At 33.7% G+C, this 19,147-nt stretch overlaps 1 protein-coding gene across 6 annotated transcripts in view; it reads left to right on the top strand.

The window, feature by feature from the left end:
- The window catches only part of LOC128207749 (ribosome-binding protein 1-like), a 39,709-nt gene that overhangs the window by 353 nt on the left and 20,209 nt on the right, over positions 1-19,147 (top strand). For 4 of the 6 annotated variants that reach the window (XM_052910876.1, XM_052910878.1, XM_052910873.1 and 1 more), the window contains exons 2-16: positions 20-775; positions 1,282-1,415; positions 1,792-1,864; positions 3,296-3,414; positions 3,917-4,092; positions 4,841-5,015; positions 5,603-5,827; positions 6,971-7,096; positions 8,791-8,915; positions 12,030-12,141; positions 12,474-12,569; positions 14,302-14,394; positions 14,999-15,088; positions 15,989-16,027; positions 17,167-17,451. In XM_052910876.1, coding sequence (XP_052766836.1) covers positions 166-775; positions 1,282-1,415; positions 1,792-1,864; positions 3,296-3,414; positions 3,917-4,092; positions 4,841-5,015; positions 5,603-5,827; positions 6,971-7,096; positions 8,791-8,915; positions 12,030-12,141; positions 12,474-12,569; positions 14,302-14,394; positions 14,999-15,088; positions 15,989-16,027; positions 17,167-17,451 — 2,478 coding nt within the window. In that variant the 5' untranslated portion in view covers positions 20-165. The remainder of the gene's footprint in view (positions 1-19; positions 776-1,281; positions 1,416-1,791; positions 1,865-3,295; positions 3,415-3,916; positions 4,093-4,840; positions 5,016-5,602; positions 5,828-6,970; positions 7,097-8,790; positions 8,916-12,029; positions 12,142-12,473; positions 12,570-14,301; positions 14,395-14,998; positions 15,089-15,988; positions 16,028-17,166; positions 17,452-19,147) is intronic. The other 2 variants (XM_052910877.1, XM_052910874.1) reach the window with 2 other exon arrangements.

The raw sequence follows: 19,147 nt of genomic DNA, 5'->3' as shown, positions 1-19,147 counted from the left end.
TATCCTCTCTCCATTGCAGACGAACTCTTCTATTGAAAGTGAGTGCAAGCTTCGGAAACCTGTTAGCCTGTTAGGGGCGTGGTAAAGCCCACGTGCAGGATTTCATTGTAAACAAACTGTCAGCAATAAATATTGAAATTTGAATAAAAACAAACACTTGCAATCATGGTTGAGGCACAAATTGTCATGGTTGGAGCAGTGGTCTTCATTGTCTCCGCTGTTCTTATCTATCTTATATCAGCATTCACCATGAAGGAGAAAACATTTGAAGAAGTGATTGAAGAGCAAAGACGTCAAAAGGAGCTGGAAGAGGCGAAGATAAAACAAGAAAAGAAAGCTGAAAAGGATGCACGTAGACGAAAAAAGCCCAAGGAAAAATCTAAAGGAGATCAGTCCCCAAGATCTGGTAAAACTGAGTCTGTAACAGTTGTTGAGCACAAGATGGTCAATCTTGAAATTGAGCCTGAAATTATTGAGCCAGTTGCTCCAGAAGTTCCCCTGAAAATGGGCAAGAAGAAGGACAGGCCAACGAAGACTATTCTGCATAACAGAGATGAGAAAACCCCCGTTGTTTCTGAAGATAATGTAGAAGAGTTCATTCATGGCCCTGTGCCCAGGGATGATGTTGAACTGAAACACAGTCATATTAAACAGGATAAGAAAAAGAAAGACAAACAGAAGCAGGTCCAAGTGGTTGAAGAAATTATCCAGATAAAACAAACCACTGTGCAGGCTGCCGCTCCTCCTGCAGCTGAAAGTAAAGTGAACTTTAAAGGTAATATACTAAATACCTTGAAGAAACATTCTAAAATCTATTTTAAAGATCAGTTCAACTATCCTAACCTCCGATCTGAAGTTATAACAAATTTAGATTGAAGATGGGGAAGTTCTTATTTACAATCCTGGTTTTACTCTAAGTTACTAACATGAACATTGAAAACAATGCAGCAAAAGCTTTGCAGGCCTGCTTATGTACATGTACATTGTATGCATTTATAAACAGATAAGTGAGCTCATTGAACATCAAGTACAAATGTGCAATTTTAAGTAATTGATTATGTTAATGTTATTTCCCCTAATGTCACAATGTTGTGTTTCTGGTTACCCAAACAACCATGTTTTTTTACCACTCAGCATTTGTTTTTCAGATGAAAAACTATGAATGTCTATCTGATCTAAAATGTGAATATAAAATATAGTCGGAAGGTCCCAATACTGTTTACCTTGACCTATTGTTTTAATTTTAAAATAAACATTGAACAAATATTTATAATTTTGCAGAGGGAGGGAATACCAAGCTGATTTCGACAGTGAAGACGGCAAATCTTAGCGATAATGAAACTCAGCAGCTGGTTGAAATTCTCCTTAATAAGCAGGGAGGAGCTTCTGTGGGGGCGTCAAGTGGATGGAATAAGGTATACGTGCAGAACTTCTGTTTACTTTTATGAACACTTTTGTGTATTACTTTCATTTACACAGCATAAATACTGTATGTTTCATAATCGTGCTCATATATGTCTGTATGCAATAATTCCATTTCTTAAGAATAACTTAATTGTAATTTTGAAATTTGCACTGACATACAGGCTTTTAATGGTTTTATATAGAATATTTCAAAGGTTGCATAGCATTTGTACATTAAAAGAAGTAATAATATGAGTTGAAAAGGACAGTTTATTGGAAAATCATGAAGAGAATTTGTTTATTATAAGTAACTGCCGGATGTTTTGAAAGTTATAAAATCATGAAGGGATATAAACTTTATATATCTGTAACTGCCGGTTGTTTCAGAAACCTTTGAAAGGTGACCAGGAAGCTGCTCTACGCAGACAGCTGGACGATAAGGAAAAGGCTCTCCAGCAAGGTACATTGCAGTGCATTTATTACAGTTTAATGTAATATCTGGATTTTTCTGGTTAATTTAATGAGTTTCTATAATTGAATTGTAATTGACTAAACTGGAACTAAATGATTTTTAAGATTTCGAAAGATAGTTCTAAACTGGACAACTACCATTACCATGTGTTGAACTGAAAACAACTATAATTATGCATATGTGACATTTGTAAAGTTTGAATGGTATGTATTAAAAAAAAGCTTGAAAATGTTGGAATAGGTGTGTTTTCAGTTAAAATGTTTATACTTTGATTTCACACAAATATTACAGAGTTAATGCTGCACTAGCACGGATAGCGTTACTATTGCTTGAAAAACACATTAATTTTTGAACATATATATGAACCCCTGCGATTTGATATTTTCGCAGCAGTCTTATATCACTCGTTTCCATGCATGCTTGCAAAAGTTTGCTCGTTCTAAGACAAAAAATAACAAAAGTTTTCAAAATGTTAAATCTGTGAGAGTGCAGCTTTAAGTAATGATAGCTGGATCAAATATAGGTTAAATGATTGGCCCGTCCCATTTCCAAAACTATCCTATTGATGATTCACTCTTCTGTGTTTCCTTCTTCCATTAAGCCAAGCCTTTGTGTAGCTATCTTATATTTGATAAGGATATTCCTGTTGATAAGTCATGTACAAAGGATAATTCAGTGCTTGTGTTAAAAGGATTGACGGCCCTTTTATGTAACTAATCTTTATGAAATCCCATCTATCACCAAATTAATTTGATCAATGGACAATGTCACAATGGTTGCTTTTAAAGTTATTAACAAAACCAAAGACAGCTTATATACATATATGATAAAATTATATGAAAAACAACATTAAAAACAGCGAACAATAATAAAGTCCCTTACATGTATATATATATATATATATATGGCTTACAAATCTGGTTTGCTATGATATATCTAAGATTGTGCAAATTTAAGATATCATTTTGTTAAGACACCTTGTTTAAAGACATCACATTTCTGAGCAGGGATTCATAAAACATCTCAAGTCATTTTCCTAATACTTGCTAATTTTCCAAATACTTTAATATCATTGACTTAATAAAAAAACAACGTTATATTATATATATACACTTTTAAATTGATATTATAAATACTGGGCCAGCCTTTGATTAAGCAATTCATATAGAAGTTGTAACTTTGTCATGCATGTACATTCGAAACCTGTTGGCTCGATATCTCAGGGACCGGCCGAAATACATTGCCTTGCGAATATCGAGCCAAGCAGGAATGCTTACATAGAGTAAAGACAAGTTGGTTCTTTACATTTTTTTGTACATCAAGCTCAAGCCAATAAGGAAATCGAGCCAACTGGTTTCGACTGTACGTAGATGTTATGAAATAATTATCTCAATAAACCATGTTGTTGTTTATTTTCAGAACAAGAGATGGTTATTGACGCCAGGAGAAATGTTAAAGAATTAAAACAGGAGTTGAAAAATGAAGCAGCCAAGTCTCAAGCTAAAGAAAAACAATTCAATGAAAAAATAGAATATCAGGTAATTGTTTTTTTCACTTTTAAGGGAATGGTGGGGGGCCTTTGTTACAGTAAAAATGGCGTGTGTTTTTTAAAAAGGTGCACAAATATAGGATGATACAAAAATGATTTTATTTTATGTTAAAACTCATTTGACTTTATTGCGGTCATTTAAACTGATAAAGCCTTAAAAAAAAGTTTGGTTGAGGTTACCTCAGTATATAATAAAAATAAATGTTTTTTTTTAAATGTGTAAAATGTAATGACAGCTTTATAAAGAAGAACTTTGACACAATTCTCCAATGATGAAAAGAACATTCTTACAAAACGTCAAATAAAATGGCACACAAAAAAGCCTAATTACCCTAAATGCACCTGTTTCTTAAAAGGATGTACCCAAACTAAACCAATTTTTTGGCCTACATGTACATAATATTTATCTGAAAATGAATATGGCCCCTGATATTAAAGATGCTAGCAGGAAATATATCAAGGACCCAAACAAGTATATATTTCCGTGACAGGCTCGCGAGGTTGCCGCTTTCCACCAGCGTTTACAACAGACTCATGAGCAACACATGACCGAGGTCGCGCAGTTACGAGCCCACATTCAGAAACTAGAGGGCCAAGCTGATCCAGGAACTATGCAAAGACTTGTTGATGAAAATAAGACTCTGCGCGATACACTTGCTAAAACACAGTAAGCTTTTATTGAAATCAGACAGAATGTGCCCTAAGTCATACACTTGTGCTTGCTTGGCATAAATATAAAAAAATTAACAAGCCCTATTATATGAAATGCAGATTTAAAGCAATCCTGGAAAGCATTTAACAAGATCAGCTTGATAAATGATAATTTATTTTTTACCTTAATATTGTAATCCTCTTTATAGTTTTACTACTTGATTTACATTTTTAGCATACATTGAATCATCAATGATTTTCTTTGATGGAATTCCACTGATTATTTACTTTCATGAGCCAAATTGAAAAAGTGTATTGAAAATGTTTCATAATTTTCACTGTCTCAATGCTTGTAAAATTTATGTAAAAAGCTTCAGTCAATATACTTGAATCTAATTATTTTTCATATGATGTAGTTTTGTTCCTTGCCCTGGAGGCATTGTTTTGCTTCACATTTGGTGTTAAAATTACATGTAACTTATATAACAGCAATTAAATATTTACTGATGTTTGCAAATGGAATAAGCATTTTAAATTTTTGAATCGTTGAAAAGTGGCACCAAATCTATGACTGACTTTTGAAAAAACTAAGTTTCGGGAATATCAAAAGACCGCCAAGTAATAGATGTAAAAGATTTAGATGACAAAACCACTGAATTTGAACTGCCAGACTCTGGTGGGCTGACATTAATGATTAAAGGCATCAGGGTGTGCCACTAGATTATTAGTAAGTTTCCCTACAATTTTTGTTGCTGATTTTTCAGAGCGGATTCTCTGCCAGCAGCTGATGCCAATAACCTGAAACAGAAGGTGAGCATCTTGGAGAAGGAGATGTCGAGCCTGTCCCTGAAGCTGAATGCCAGCGAGAACACCAAGAGGACGATGGAGAAGAAACTGGAAAAGGCCGAAGCTGAGCTGAAGAAATATGATTCACAACAGGTAAATAGAGGTTACTTCTTCATATCAGACTTTATTTTAAAGGGCTAGACACCAGATGGTCCAAAAATGAAATACAGTATTTTCTGAAAACAAGCCTAAAATTGTTAATGCGAGCCAGTAGGAGGCTGATAAAACATCACTTAATATACCTAAAATAATAAACGCACCAATCATGTTGATGTCTTATCTGTGTTTCCCCTAATAATGCATAATGGTTTCCCAGTTTAAATCATATCTGTTTATGAGTGCAGGTTAATATACTGACACTATTTATTAATCTTACTTGGATTTACGTGGTAGACTACACAAGTAAATTTTGAATTGGAAAAATGCGCAAAAACTACAAATGATGCAAGTGTTGTAAGCAAGTGATACATCAATAAGGAACATTGTATGGCGTGTATGCATTGTATACACAATGATGTCAAATTTATGTTATTTTTTTGATAATCTTACTTTCTTGCAATTGCATCATCTGGTGTCAAGCACCTTGAATCCAAAAAAAGGAACAACGATTCAACATTTGATACAGAATTACATATTGATCACATATAATTTTAAATGGTTGAATTATTGTTTTTTTCCAGTCAAATGCCAGCAATGTCCTAGAAAAACGCTTGGATGAGCTTAGCCAGGAACTACGCAAAGGCGAGGCCCAGAATGCAACACTGACCAAGAACCTTCAGACTAAAGAACAAGCTGTGGATATGGCACAAAAGGAATGCGCCAGTCTGCGTACAAAGCTACAAGAGCTTGAGACAGCCTTAACTGCGAGCGATATGTCTTCACGGGAAATAGTAGAACGTCTTAAGGTATGGATTTTTCTGTGTGTTTTGTTTGTATAAGTCCAAAACCTGCTCTTGTTTTTAGGGGTCAGATAAAGTCTATTTTTCTAACTGAAAATGTTTTGAATTGTCGAGGGCACTTCATTTTTTTGCTAAGAATTTGTGTAGCTACCTTATAAGTTGTTAAGATTGAACAAATTAACTACAAGACTAATTTTGTATTGATTTTAAGCTGGAAAAATTAAACTGGAAAACTATATTCATATTTATAATGAAAATTAAAATCTATCGAACCGTAGCAAAATTTTATTGGAAGGAATAAAAAATTATAACAACTTGAGGATTGGAAGTGGAGGTGATATCGGAAATCGATGCAGATGGAACTCTAATCCCTTCATCCCTTTCAATTATGTTCAAATATCCCCTTCCCATGTTTTCTCCTCATGTTTGACCTTATTTTTCTTGACCGAACACTGTGTACAAAACCCTTTCCTCACTAAATCTTAAACCATGGATTAATTTAATGGTCGTCTGTTTTTTTAAGACATAAAGTTGAGGTATTGTCATAGTCTTGTTGTTGGCATTATCGACGTCGATGAGGTCGGTGTCAAAAAAATATAACCTTAAGCTTGGTACAACTGTTAAAGATATTTAAATGAAACTTGGTACACATGATAAAGATATTGAAATGAAACTTGGCACAATTGTTAAAGATATTCAATTGAAACTTAGTACACATGTTGCCAGAAACAATATGACCAGTTATTAACTTATAGCAAAGCCCATAACCCTAGCCCAAATCAATTTTAGAGCTATGCCCCTTTAAGCAGACAAGTGTTGGGGTTCACACCCCTGTGCTTTTGAAGTAGCTTTAATTCCATATTCTTAGCATCTTATTTAAAAGATGGTTTCTTTTTTTACAAATATTTGTGTGTTTGGCCAAGCACATGTATTTAAATATCTGACTAAATTAAGTTTCCAAAATCTATATACTGTCAATAGATCTAATAACAACCATCAAAAACTTACATTTGAATAAAAAAGATGGTTTCTCAAATTTTACAAGAAAAGTTTGGATATATGGAATTAACGCTACTGTGACTTGGGAGTTAAATTTTGTTATGGGTGATAGTATTTATGTTTTTTGTTTATTTTTGATGAATTACACAGGCAGCTGATAGACAAAAGATTGATACAGACGGAAACTTAAAAAACTTACAGAAGAAAATTGAAAGTTTAGAACAAGAAAAATCTGGTCTCGAAAAAGAGAAGTCTGCTCTCTTGACTGATGTACAGGTAAATAACTGGTAGAAACAGAGTATGTAGTTCTTGCATGTATTTAATAGTCTATTTAGAATAGGGTTTTAGCCAGAATTTAAAAAGGGCAGGGTGCTGCAGAAAAAGGACAGGATGGTTAGGGTTAAAAGGGCACATTCAATCGGGCTATGAAGAACTTGGAACATTATGAATTTGGCAGATTTTTTTTGAAATTGTGTTCTATTGAAGTAATATCGGGTTGAAACTGCAAGATATGTATGTGTTTATAATCTTATTATTAATGTTAAACAAAGCATAAGAAATATTTGACAGCCTTGAGCATTTAATTCTATGAATGCAGAACTAAAGGGTAACCGTGCTAGTCTCAATGAGGGCAGGGGGGTGCTACAGAAATAGGACAGGGTGCTGCACCCTTCCATGACTCCTGAGCTAAAACCCTAATTTAGAACTACTGTTTGCAAATGAACTCAGCATTTGAAGGGAGCATTGAATGACCATGGCCTTTTGACTCATTCCAATATCTCCAACTAAACTTTGAATGAAGTGCAACATCTATAGTCTATCAATCGACTTTATACAAGACAGAAAGCCGGCTGTCAAGTCAGCATAGAAGTAACTACTCAGGGACCGTCTCATACACCCAAAATAGTTCTATACATGGACAGTTTGAATTGGTTTCACATCAACCGGCCAAAGCCTTTAATTACACGCTTTGAAATGGAGAAAACTTACAGTTCAAAATCGCGTTTGAGGCGGTACAAATTGACAGTCTGATCTTGCAAAGAGGCATAATTATAATGCTTTTATAAACTGATAAACAAGTAGGCTTTGCTTAGTTTATTTGCAAACAGTTAGTGAGAGCAAAAAGCATTGTTGGTGTAAAACTAAGTTTGTAGATGCTGTCAGTATTGGATGATGCTATTGAATCTTATCATGTTGATGAAGGTGTTTCAATCCCATTCATCCCCATACCTATATGTGTATTCCTAACCAATTTCCCTCCGTGCACTTGTTGAAAATCAGTTTTATTGTATTGTAAGGAATTCAAATAAAATCCCTTTGTAAGACTTGCTTGAAAAGAATGTTATTGACTTGTAACTTTTTTTGCCTGAAAAAAAAATGTTTTGTTTTTTATCATAGCTTGTTGCTGTTATTAGCGATGTCTGTATTCAGAAACCTTAAAATGACTTGATATTAATGATGAATTTAAAGAATAGACGAGAAATTCATCATACTTCTGTTGATATCAACTTTTTTTTCTCCATTTCTGTAAAGTACTTTAGGAAAAAACATAATATATAAATAACAGAATTTTACATATTCTTTTTTCTACTCTTCCAAGCCATATAAAATCCTGCTAATAATATGGAATCAATAAACATCAAAAATTCACAAAGTTGTTGACCAATTGGATATGAAAACAATCCCATGTAAAAACGAAAAAAAGTAGAATTGATGAAAGCAAAAGTGACACTATATGTTATAAGGAGTTACTAGCAGTTTTAAATTTACCACATACTCATTAGTCGAAATTAACACAAGTTTGCAAGCCCTGCACTGGTAAAATGTCATCTGGGCTTGCTAAATTTCTGAATTTTATATAGCAGGGCTTGATTAAAAAGTTGAAGCCAAGTAATAGTGTAAGAATTTGGGCTGGATCATTCAAAAGTTTCGATGAATGTGTAAAATTTTTTGCTTTCTTTTTTTACCAGTCACTGAAACAACAGAACACGAGTCTGAACACCGAACTGAAGGTGAGCAAGGATACAGTTCAGACGGTGGCTGCTCAGCCGAATGGCGATGTGGACATGATCAGCCTCGATGAACATAACAAACAGTGAGTGGAAATTATTCGAAACTCAGTCTTCTAAACATGGTGTAATGAGATTATGAGACGTAGCTTAAAGCATATTAGTTTTGTTTTATATATTTATAGGTGCCAGTTCACAATGACACATCAAAATATTGTAAGATAAAAAAAAGAGTTTGAAATAGCGTAATGGTCACAAATTACTTGTTAATTTCAACAATCTGTGTTGTTCGTGATCAGTTTTACAATGTGTTTGGAAACAAATCATATTTCTACTCAGGATTTTAATTTGAAAACAAGATGGACAATAATGAATATTATTTTTTATGTGAAGCTCTGAACTTGAAAATTTTTTGTTTAAAAGCTTCATTAAATGTGTATTCTCAATTGTTGACATGAATAAAACAAGAGAAATGAATAAATAAATATATCTTTGTCATTTATATTAAGTACATGAATGTTGTGAATAGTCTACACATTAGAAACAATGACACAATGGGCCGATTGTTCATAACTTTGTGAAAAAAACAACGTCATAGTTGTTTACTTTCAAATAATTTCTGCTCTGGAAGATTAATAGATACACTTGTCATAGGCTTTATATCTTACAAGATTTAAGATAACTGGTTCAACAGTTATTGTTTTTTTAAATGTATATATAAAATATTTCACTATAAGAGCTAACAACAATTGAACAATGTCATTAAAGGGACTGTACACCAGATTGGCAACAATTTTTTTTTTCTGTTACGAATCTCAGGACAATTATCTAATAGAACGTGTTACGCTTTGATATCATAATTGTAAAAAAAAGTAAAAAAATGTAAATAAAAATTATTGTGTCGGAGACCGGGTTCGAACCCGTGTCTCCAAAATTGCTATCCAGCATCGTATCCACTGAGCCACGGTGGCTTACTCTACTTGGGTGACATATTTAAGCTATACACCTACCTCGGTAATATCACGTGATAACACCTACTAGCCAATCACGCTTAAGGAATGAATTCTACCTGGTAGACATACCCAGTAATCTTTTTTAATGGAAAAATACGAAATAACTGCTAAACTTAAATAAATTGTAAACTATGTGGTACTTCAGTTAGGCCAAAAAAAAAAATAGGTCTGTTTCCGGTCGCCCGACCGACCCTCTTATTTCCGCGCCGACCCTATACTTTTTATTGGTGTAAAAGTTAACTGCGCGCATATTTAGTACTTTTCGGTACTTTATTTCCGTTAATTTTCTTTTCTTTGGTCACAGTGCTCCAGCTAAGCATAATTAGCGTGGCGGGGCGCCCCGTGCCCTTTTATGGCGCCCTGCTGCCTTTTCAAACGCCCCGCTGTGCCCTTTTCATTGACAGAGCCGCCTTTGATGATAAATAAAACAAATAAATCGCCCATTTGTGTCATCAAAGCGACATTGACCTCGCCGAAATTTTAACACATTGTAAATCTGTCAATCAGCGAGTATTTGGCCACTGTCCCATTAGTCAAAACATCGCAATTAGCCATAGGGTAATCCCCTAATCCGATAATTGGGCCGTGTCATCCAATTACCAAAACATCGCCGGTAGGCGGAGCTATTGAAAGTTAACCAATCAGAATGTACATTGAGAAGAACCTGATAATATGATATACGTTCATTAAAATGAGATAGAAAAGGCGACATAATTATGAAAAATCGTGTCAAGCATTGATGAAATTAAAAAGTAATTGTTATATGTATTGAACAAACAATGCCAGACATTTTAAACATTGATGTTTTTGAAGCAGACGGTCATAGCCATCTCGGGCCATCGGCAAGGTGGCGCTAAGAAAATCAAAAACATGACGTATCACCAAATATTTAATTGGTTTTCGTGAAATGTTCATGATAAAAAATTGATTTGTAAACACAAAAACATATTATTTTTTTTGCTTTATGTAGAGTTTTAATACTTACAGTATTTTTCTCCTGTTTACGATGTCAAAAATATCGGCGAGATCGCCATTTTGTCAGAACAATTTTCCGAGTTAATTTCTCAACCTCCCATTATGTATTGGTAAAGTTTTCATCAAAGACAGTGATTTAAATGTCATTTGGTTCTTAAATGTCAGCATATTATTTAGCCAGAGACAAGTAAATAACAGCATAGCTGAATGTGACATTCGTACCCTATCCCGAACGTACCAAAATAAGATTCGTCCCCCTACTATATTGACAGGTCATTTATTAGTCATTTTGATTGTTTAAAATCCTTAGCTGTCTTGGTTTTTGTTTCATTTTTAGATGCTATTTGGAGATAAACTATGTCACATTGACACATACACTTTTGCTGAGCCAAAAATGATACATTTTTTATGAACATTTTATATAGTTATAGCAATCAGTTTGAATGTGAATATAAACTGAGGTGTGTGTTATGGCATAGTTTGTGTTACGAAAGTATCACTTCTCCTTAAAGTCTCCCCACTTCTCCCTAAATTGACTGAAGGGAGAAGTCACTTCTCCCAAAGTTTTCAGGAGAGTTTTAGAATTTTAATATTCTATCAAATATAAGAATAGCATTATAGCACAAATGTGAAATTGGTAAATATGAAAAATTGACAAATCTGAGGCACTCTTTTTCGACATCTGTCATACAGACAAACATGTTCAACAATACATGCATTTATATTCTAGAAAATGTATATCTATACATTATAATTAATACACATTATACAGTTCTTAATAAATGAATGGACTTGTATTTACATTTTATGCTTTAGTACCTTTTAAAATTGTCTCATACGCAGTTAATATGGTTGTTTTTGAATAAAAGTCAGCCGCCTTCTATTCTAGATCACTTCCCCCCCCCCCCCCCCCCCCCAAAAAAAAAAAAAAAAAAAAAAAAAAAAAAATGCCTACCTACCTACCCTCTTTTTTTTGGGAAGGAGACCGGAAACGAACCTATTTTTTTTTTTGGCCTTAGTAAGTTTCAATGCATTGTACACATCGATGCTAAGTTTATGTCAGTTTTCGACAATTTTCTTTCTTTTTTTCGCTATTTTATCATACAGAGTACAGCCCCTATTTATCATATTGTTAACTTTAATTAAGTTCTGAACAATGGGTCTATTGTGTCTTGTAAATACTTTAAAAAAAATAGCAATTTCATTGAACAGATTGAGTGAGAAGACAACAGAAGTTGCCTCCCTTGCAAAGGAAATAGAGAACAAAGTTACAGAGTTGCAGGACCTGAGAACACAGGTGGAAGCTCAGAAGAAGAAAAATAATGTAAGTGAATAGCTAGCATTTCATGGATGAACTTGCTAGTAAAAGCCCTTAATCAGATTGCTAGTTTTTCTGGGCAAGATTGTACAACAGGTCCTGCATGGAGTCGGTCTAACAATATTGAAAAGATTACCCATTCCTTCCACAAACAAAATGAAGACAAGTAATTGAAAAAAAATAATTTCAAATATAGAAATTTTTGATTTTTATCAAACAGTTTGTATGCAAAAATTGATAACAGCAGCACCTTAAAAAGAAAATGTTTTGTCCACACCATGCACCATTGCGAACTTAGTGACTGTAAAGATACTTAGAGATTTTTTTTCTGGTTTTAGGACTTACGAGAAAAGAATTGGAAGGCAATGGACGCTTTAGATAAATCTGAAAAATCTCTCAATGAAAAAGTACAAAGTGCAATTAAGACAAAAACGGTAATTATAGCTTAAATCATTCCTTTCATATTGTGAAATGTGTTTTTTTGTTTTCAATATATTTTTTTATTGCCTGAAAAATGTCGAGAAAAATGTTTCAAATACATATATTTATTTTTATAAACATCCCCTTTCTATTGCATCCTTCAAAGTTATAGCATAAATGGTTTCCTATTATATACAAATTTTTATTTCAAAATAAGTTGATAAATTGCTAATTTGCATGAAATTTAGTTTAAAATGATTCTTTGTACCCTTTTTATGTTGTGAATATGTAACGCCCCACTGCCTTTCTTCTATTGCTTTGCAATGTCAAATAAAACATCTTTATCACATTAAACATTATTTTTAACCCAACACCAGCATTATTGTAAATTCCCAATTTATTCGTAACATCCTTTTACGACCATGCATGGCTGTTGTATTCAAACATCCCACATTCATTTTTTTACAGCCATTTTTATGCTTTGAAGTAAAACACATTAAAGGGGCATTAGCTGCAATTTAAGTGTAATAAAAAATAAAATATATCTAAACAATTTTGAAAACTAAAATATCAACATGATGTTTATGTTTTGTTTATGTGGGTTCCTTAAAATGAACAAATTATTGAACAGTTTTTATCTTTGCAGTCATGTTTCTACTTAGTCTGGACGCAATTTCTCAGAAGTTCCGAAGCATAACAAGCTTAAATAACAGATTTCATTGAGCCAACTTTTGTACTTGATCTTGCTTTGAAAATAAGTTGACCATGATGATCATGAAGACATTTTCCTTATAAAGTCTGAAATACTTTTAAGAATGTAAATATGACACAAATTATACCGAAGCAAAAATAGTGAGCTCAGCTTGAGCCTGTAACAAGGAGTTTAAGATGTTTGGAGAAATTTGGGCCAAAGGGTTAATACAAAGTGTTAAGGCGACCTTACGTAACCAGTAGCTCATATATTCATTTAAAGAGATCAACAAATATGTAGGTAAAAAAAAGAGTTATGTTCCTTTAATATACTAACTTGCTCGTAGGCGTTTATAACTAGACTCCCTGTCATGCATAAACCATCAATTTTCTGCTTAAAAAGTAGTTTGTGGTTTGCTTTTCTGACATGAGATAAAACTTGTATGTTAAATAAGGTTGTAAAATAAAACTTGAAAAGCTTCGTTTCAGGCCATTAAAATACCAGGCTAATTGTGAAGATATTAAAATATACAATGTGCACGTTATTAAATCAGATTACTTCTCAAGTGTTACCGTGATTAAGTTGATGATTAAAACAAATTTTAACATACAAGTATAGACTACATTATGTGTATGCTAATTTTGATTTTTGTCATATAATGTTGTCTGTGACATTTTGATGATTTTTCGAATTACGCATGAGCAAATATCCAGAAATCTTAAATAGTTCACAAAATTCTCTGATTTATTTATTGATCATCGGAAAAATAAGAATAATTTTTTTATTGCAAACTTCATTTAAGACACATTGATAATTAAACTGATTTTTTAAAAATAACTTAGGCATTACAAGGAGCTTCATGAATACCATACATTATAATTCTGCATTTGAAAGCCTTTTTCCCATTCGCATATTTTATTGTGCTGTAATTTTACTTTGGAAGCAATTACATCAAAAGTGATCAATATGGGATCAGATTTACAAAATTCACTGACAGCAATGAATCAAATTAAGGAAAATATTACGTTTCTTGATCACCCCTTATTTATTTACAGGAGGAGGTACAAGTGATCCAGTCTGAGTTTGAAAAATACGACCAGTCTGTTCTCACTCGACTGTTCCCAGACATATCGGTGTCCAACAAATCTGTGAGTCAGGCAGTAACAAATCCATGAAAAATGGATTAGCGATGGTGGTAAAGCCAAATTGGACAAGATGTTAAAACTTGTACCGGAAATATGAAACACTGGAGAATTTTGTCTAAAATGTCATACCATTGATACATTGCATCATAACATAAACATGGGAATCTAAGCATCTTGGAGAGAATTTATCTCATATATATTATTAAACAAATTTAGACCTTGAAGTGAGGACAATTCCATAGTTTGTTATGTAGTCAATTTTGTACAGGAAAGCCTGTATTTTGATGTGTAGTCCATTTATAACAGCAAAGTTCATAGTTCGAAATGTAGTTCACCCTTAACAGCAAAGTCTGTAGTTTGAAATGTAACTTTCACTTTTAACAGCAAAGTCTGTAGTTAGAAATGTAGTCCACTTTTAACATCAAAGTCCATAGTTTAAAATGAAGTCCACCTTTAACTGCAAAGTCCGTAGATTGAAATGTAGTCCACTTTTTACAGGAAAGTTCCTGGCTTGAAATGTAGTCCTCCTTAAACATCCAATTCCGTAATTTAATACCTGCATACTGCCTTACTGTACTGTTATTTTAACTGAGCCTTCAATTTTCAGAACCATAAAGACTGGATGACAGAATTTGAAAAGGAAGTCTCAAGTCACCTTAAATCCCTCAAGCAAGCTCCGTCTGGGTCTAGTGAAAATGTAAGTACAATGGTGGTCCTAATGAGATATATTAAAGTGGCACTCATATTAAAAATCAATACATACATATTTATGGCAAACATACATTTTGAGTGATAAACCGTCAACTACTTACTAAAAAATACATTTATTGAAATATTAATTACTAGTAACAAGATTGTAACTGTGTATTAAATAGCTGAAAACGCACAAATATTAAATAACTGGTGGGTCCGTAAAGATTTACAGCGATCTATACATTAGGTAGAAATGCCGTGTTGTTTACACCTTTCTATCAAATAAAACATGGTATCCTTTATTAGTTCTAACTTTTTCGATGTTTATTCATCCTTTTTGGTAAATTAAAACAATTGTATTAATTGTGGTACTGCTTACTTTGGAGTAAGAGTGCATCTTTTAAAAACAAATAGATTTTTGAATTTCTTGATCCTTATATATTTTGTCAAAATGTTCTTAGATAAGGTTGCCATAATGTAAGGAAATAGTATAAACTGCGACTTCTAAAGATATTATGAAAAAAAAATGATTAAGGTTAGGTAACTTCTGAATATGACACCACTGAATGCAGGGATGTGATTGACCTGGCAGCTGGAGGGCTGAAACATTTTCAGCCATGGGTAATGGGGCGCTCTTGAGGTCAAAAGCGCACTTCTGTAGAAGAAAAAATTGGCTTTTTAGAAGCTCTTTTGTTGGCTCTCTATACTTTAAATTTGAAGCAAACTGGAATATTAACTTAAACTTATATGTAAGTGAAAGCCACCAAATAGTTTTTTCAGTTTTTTTTTGTTTTTTTGGGGGGGGGGAGGGCTCTGGGGCCAATAGATCCGCGGAATTCCAAATCACATCCCTGGAATGTATTGTTCAAAACATTCATTTCATTTGTCTGCATCGTTTTGCCAGCTTTTCTCAAGGATTTTACATGGCGGATCTAACTCAAAGGTGATTGGTTGATGGGAATTTCAAATTATAATATAAATATTTATTTATTATGCAAAATGTTTAATTATTATTTTATTTGAAATATCCTGATTATTTTGTCCTTAAGCACAATTCTTTTTCAGGTTTATGATATTCTTGTTTATTTTTCCGTTTTTAGGCCACAATTAATAATATATAAATAGTTTGTTTGGCCCTTCCCAACGCTACTGTTTTAAGCTGCTCTAGTTTAGATTAAACTTATTTTTTTTTACAACGAATGTAACAAAAGTCATCGCAACTTATATTATTCACTCTTGTTGGCACAATGTTGTGCGAGAGTGTGGTCTTGTGCTGCGGGAAAACCCACTTGTTTGACTTGGTGACAAACCAAACTCAAATGCGCCCAGGCCAGGAAACGAACCCAGGTCACCAAAGTGAGAAGCGAGGGATCATATCACTGTGCTAAGCGCTAAGCCTTTTTGGTGGTTATAATTTTTTTTCATTAAAGTATTTTATTTATTGTGGCCTTACAAGTTTGTTATACCTATTTAAATGTTTTGGTGTGAGGAAATTTTCTTTGGTTATTTATCCCACATTTTTAGCTTGACTATTCGAAGAATAGGTGGGCTATACTACTCGTCCCAACGTCGGCGTTGGCGTCCGGTTAAAGTTTTAGGGCAAGTTGGGATGTTCACTTAAAAGTCCAATACTTTTCATTCAATTGAGTTAATACTTCACACAGTTGTGGTGGGAGGGCAGCATCAAAGTCACCTTATGTATTGAGTAATTTTAGTTAGGTTTGACATAGACCAAACTTGGTAATATTACATTGTTATTGTATTCACTTCTAAGTCATAGCGGCGAAGTCGAGCGCGCTGTCTTAGGACAGCTCTTGTTTTATCAAGTGTTTTCATGTATGCATTAAGTGGCATTAACTTCTGCATAACCGTCAAGAAACATATTGATGTTAACACATATTTGTTTGTGTCAGTTTTAGGCAACCAGCCAAAAAACAAAAAGTATGCTGCTTTTTATTTTCGAAAGAATGCATTCCAGATGTTTAATCCTCACACTAATCTAACAAACTTAGTGCAGTGTTGTGATAACTTTCATGCTGTGTATTTCTGAAGGAATTAAACAAATCTTCTTTTCCATTTCAGAGTGCCAAATTTGAAACTGAGATCTCCGATTTAAAATCGAGGTTGTCGAGTGCGGAGGCATACACAGCTGAGTTGGAATCCAGGGTCGAGACTGCTGAATCTGAATTACAGAAGGCTGAAGCTCTAACCAGCAAGTCAGATATTAGTGTTCATGAGATAGAAACCGCGTTACGGGAGGCAGAAGCCAACCGTGACCGATTGCAATCTGCCCTCGATGAGTCCGAGAGCTCCTGCTCAAAGCTGCAAACTCAGGTGGCGCAGTACAGGAATGTGCTCGGAGAAACTGTAAGATTTCTAATAAATATTTTTTGCTTTAGGTATACATTTATAATTACAGAGAATAAATTTCTGAAAATTGTAAAACATGTTTTATGATATTAAATTTGAGATTTTGAAAGGTGTTGAAATACTGAAATGAACATTTAAATTGCGTTTATATTGGTATAAAGTCAACAAAATCGATTTTCTGGATTGCTTACTTTACTTCTTGTAACATATCAGCCTGGCTATCTACAATCAAGATTTATAGTCTTCAATACATGTCATACTGTGGAAACCTCGGCATGTTTTTTTTTGTTTAAATGCTACGGGATTTTGACATTAGCCCAGGGGATTTTAACGAGACTAAAAATAACCGCATCAGTATCTTGTACGTTCCATATTTCTAAAAGGCTCCCCATTTGATTTAAAATAATCACACAGCTCCGGCATGTTTGTGTGCGTGTTCTGCTTTTAAAGAAGCCTTTTATTATCCCCCGCCTATGAAATAGGGAGGGGGATATTGAAATGGCGTTGTCCGTCCGTCCTTCCGTCCGTCCGTCCTTCCTTCCGTCCGTCACCTGCGTTTTCTCAGTAACTAGCCGGTAGAATTTCATGAAACTTAAAATAAATATGAACCACTATACTGGAATGATGCCCGTCCAAAAAAAAATTTGATTGGTCAATTGTCCTTGGAGTTATTGCCCTTGATTTTTTGAAAAATGCACATTCACAGCCATTTCTCAGTCACTAGCTGGCAGAATTTCATGAAACTTAAAATAAATATGAATTACTATACTGGGATGATGCCTGTTCATTTTTTTTGGGATTAGTCAATTGTACTTGGAGTTATTGCCCTTGATTTTTTGAAAAACTCATTTACAGCCATTTCTCAGTAACTAGTTGGTAGAAATTCTTGAAACTTGAAATAAATATGAACCAACATATTGCGATGATGCCTGTTTATTTATATTTTGGATTGTGTAATTTCCATATGAGTTATTTGCCCTTGATTTATTAAAAGATCCATGTTTGCAGCCTTTTCTATGCAACTAGCTGGTAGAATTTCATGACACTTGGAATAAATAAGAACCAACATACTGTGATGATGCCTGTCTATTTTTCTTTTGGATTGGTCAATTTTCCTTAGAGTTATTGCCCTTGATTTATTAAAAAATCATTGTTTGCAGCCGTACCCATTCACTGCATAACCTATGCTGTTGAAAATAGTGCAGTTCCAGATAAGACGCCGCTTTAAAAGGTGGCGTCTTATCTTATACTGTACTATTTTGCAATGATTTATGTTTCCGAGTAAGAGTTTCGGAAAAGACAGTTTTATTTAATCATCCCTCTGATTTATTTCGTTAATTTTTTTTATCAAAAAGTAGTCCCGGTCGATATTTTATAATTTGGCTCGGAAAGGGATAAACCAATGTGCTAATCTTATTCTTTCTGAGATTTTTTTTAACCTTCAAGCACAAACAAGCCATCAAGCACAAACAAGCCATCGTTGGCGGGGGATATCTTTTCACTGAAAATGCTTGTTTAACTAGTGTTTCTTTTTACCTAAAATCAGTGTATTGAGAATAGATTCTGTTAAAAAATATATTGGGCAAATCAATCTAGTCTTCATTTTTCCTAGCCACACAAACAAAAGTATTTTCATTTCTTTAATTCCTGGGGAATGAATATCCCTTGCAGGGAGACAAGGGGATGAATCAAA

Source organism: Mya arenaria, chromosome 11 (assembly GCF_026914265.1).
Source record: "Mya arenaria isolate MELC-2E11 chromosome 11, ASM2691426v1".
Classification (NCBI taxonomy): domain Eukaryota; kingdom Metazoa; phylum Mollusca; class Bivalvia; order Myida; family Myidae; genus Mya; species Mya arenaria.
The sequence above is the reverse complement of the archived record's forward strand: the minus strand, read 5'-3'. Positions and strand labels throughout refer to the sequence as shown.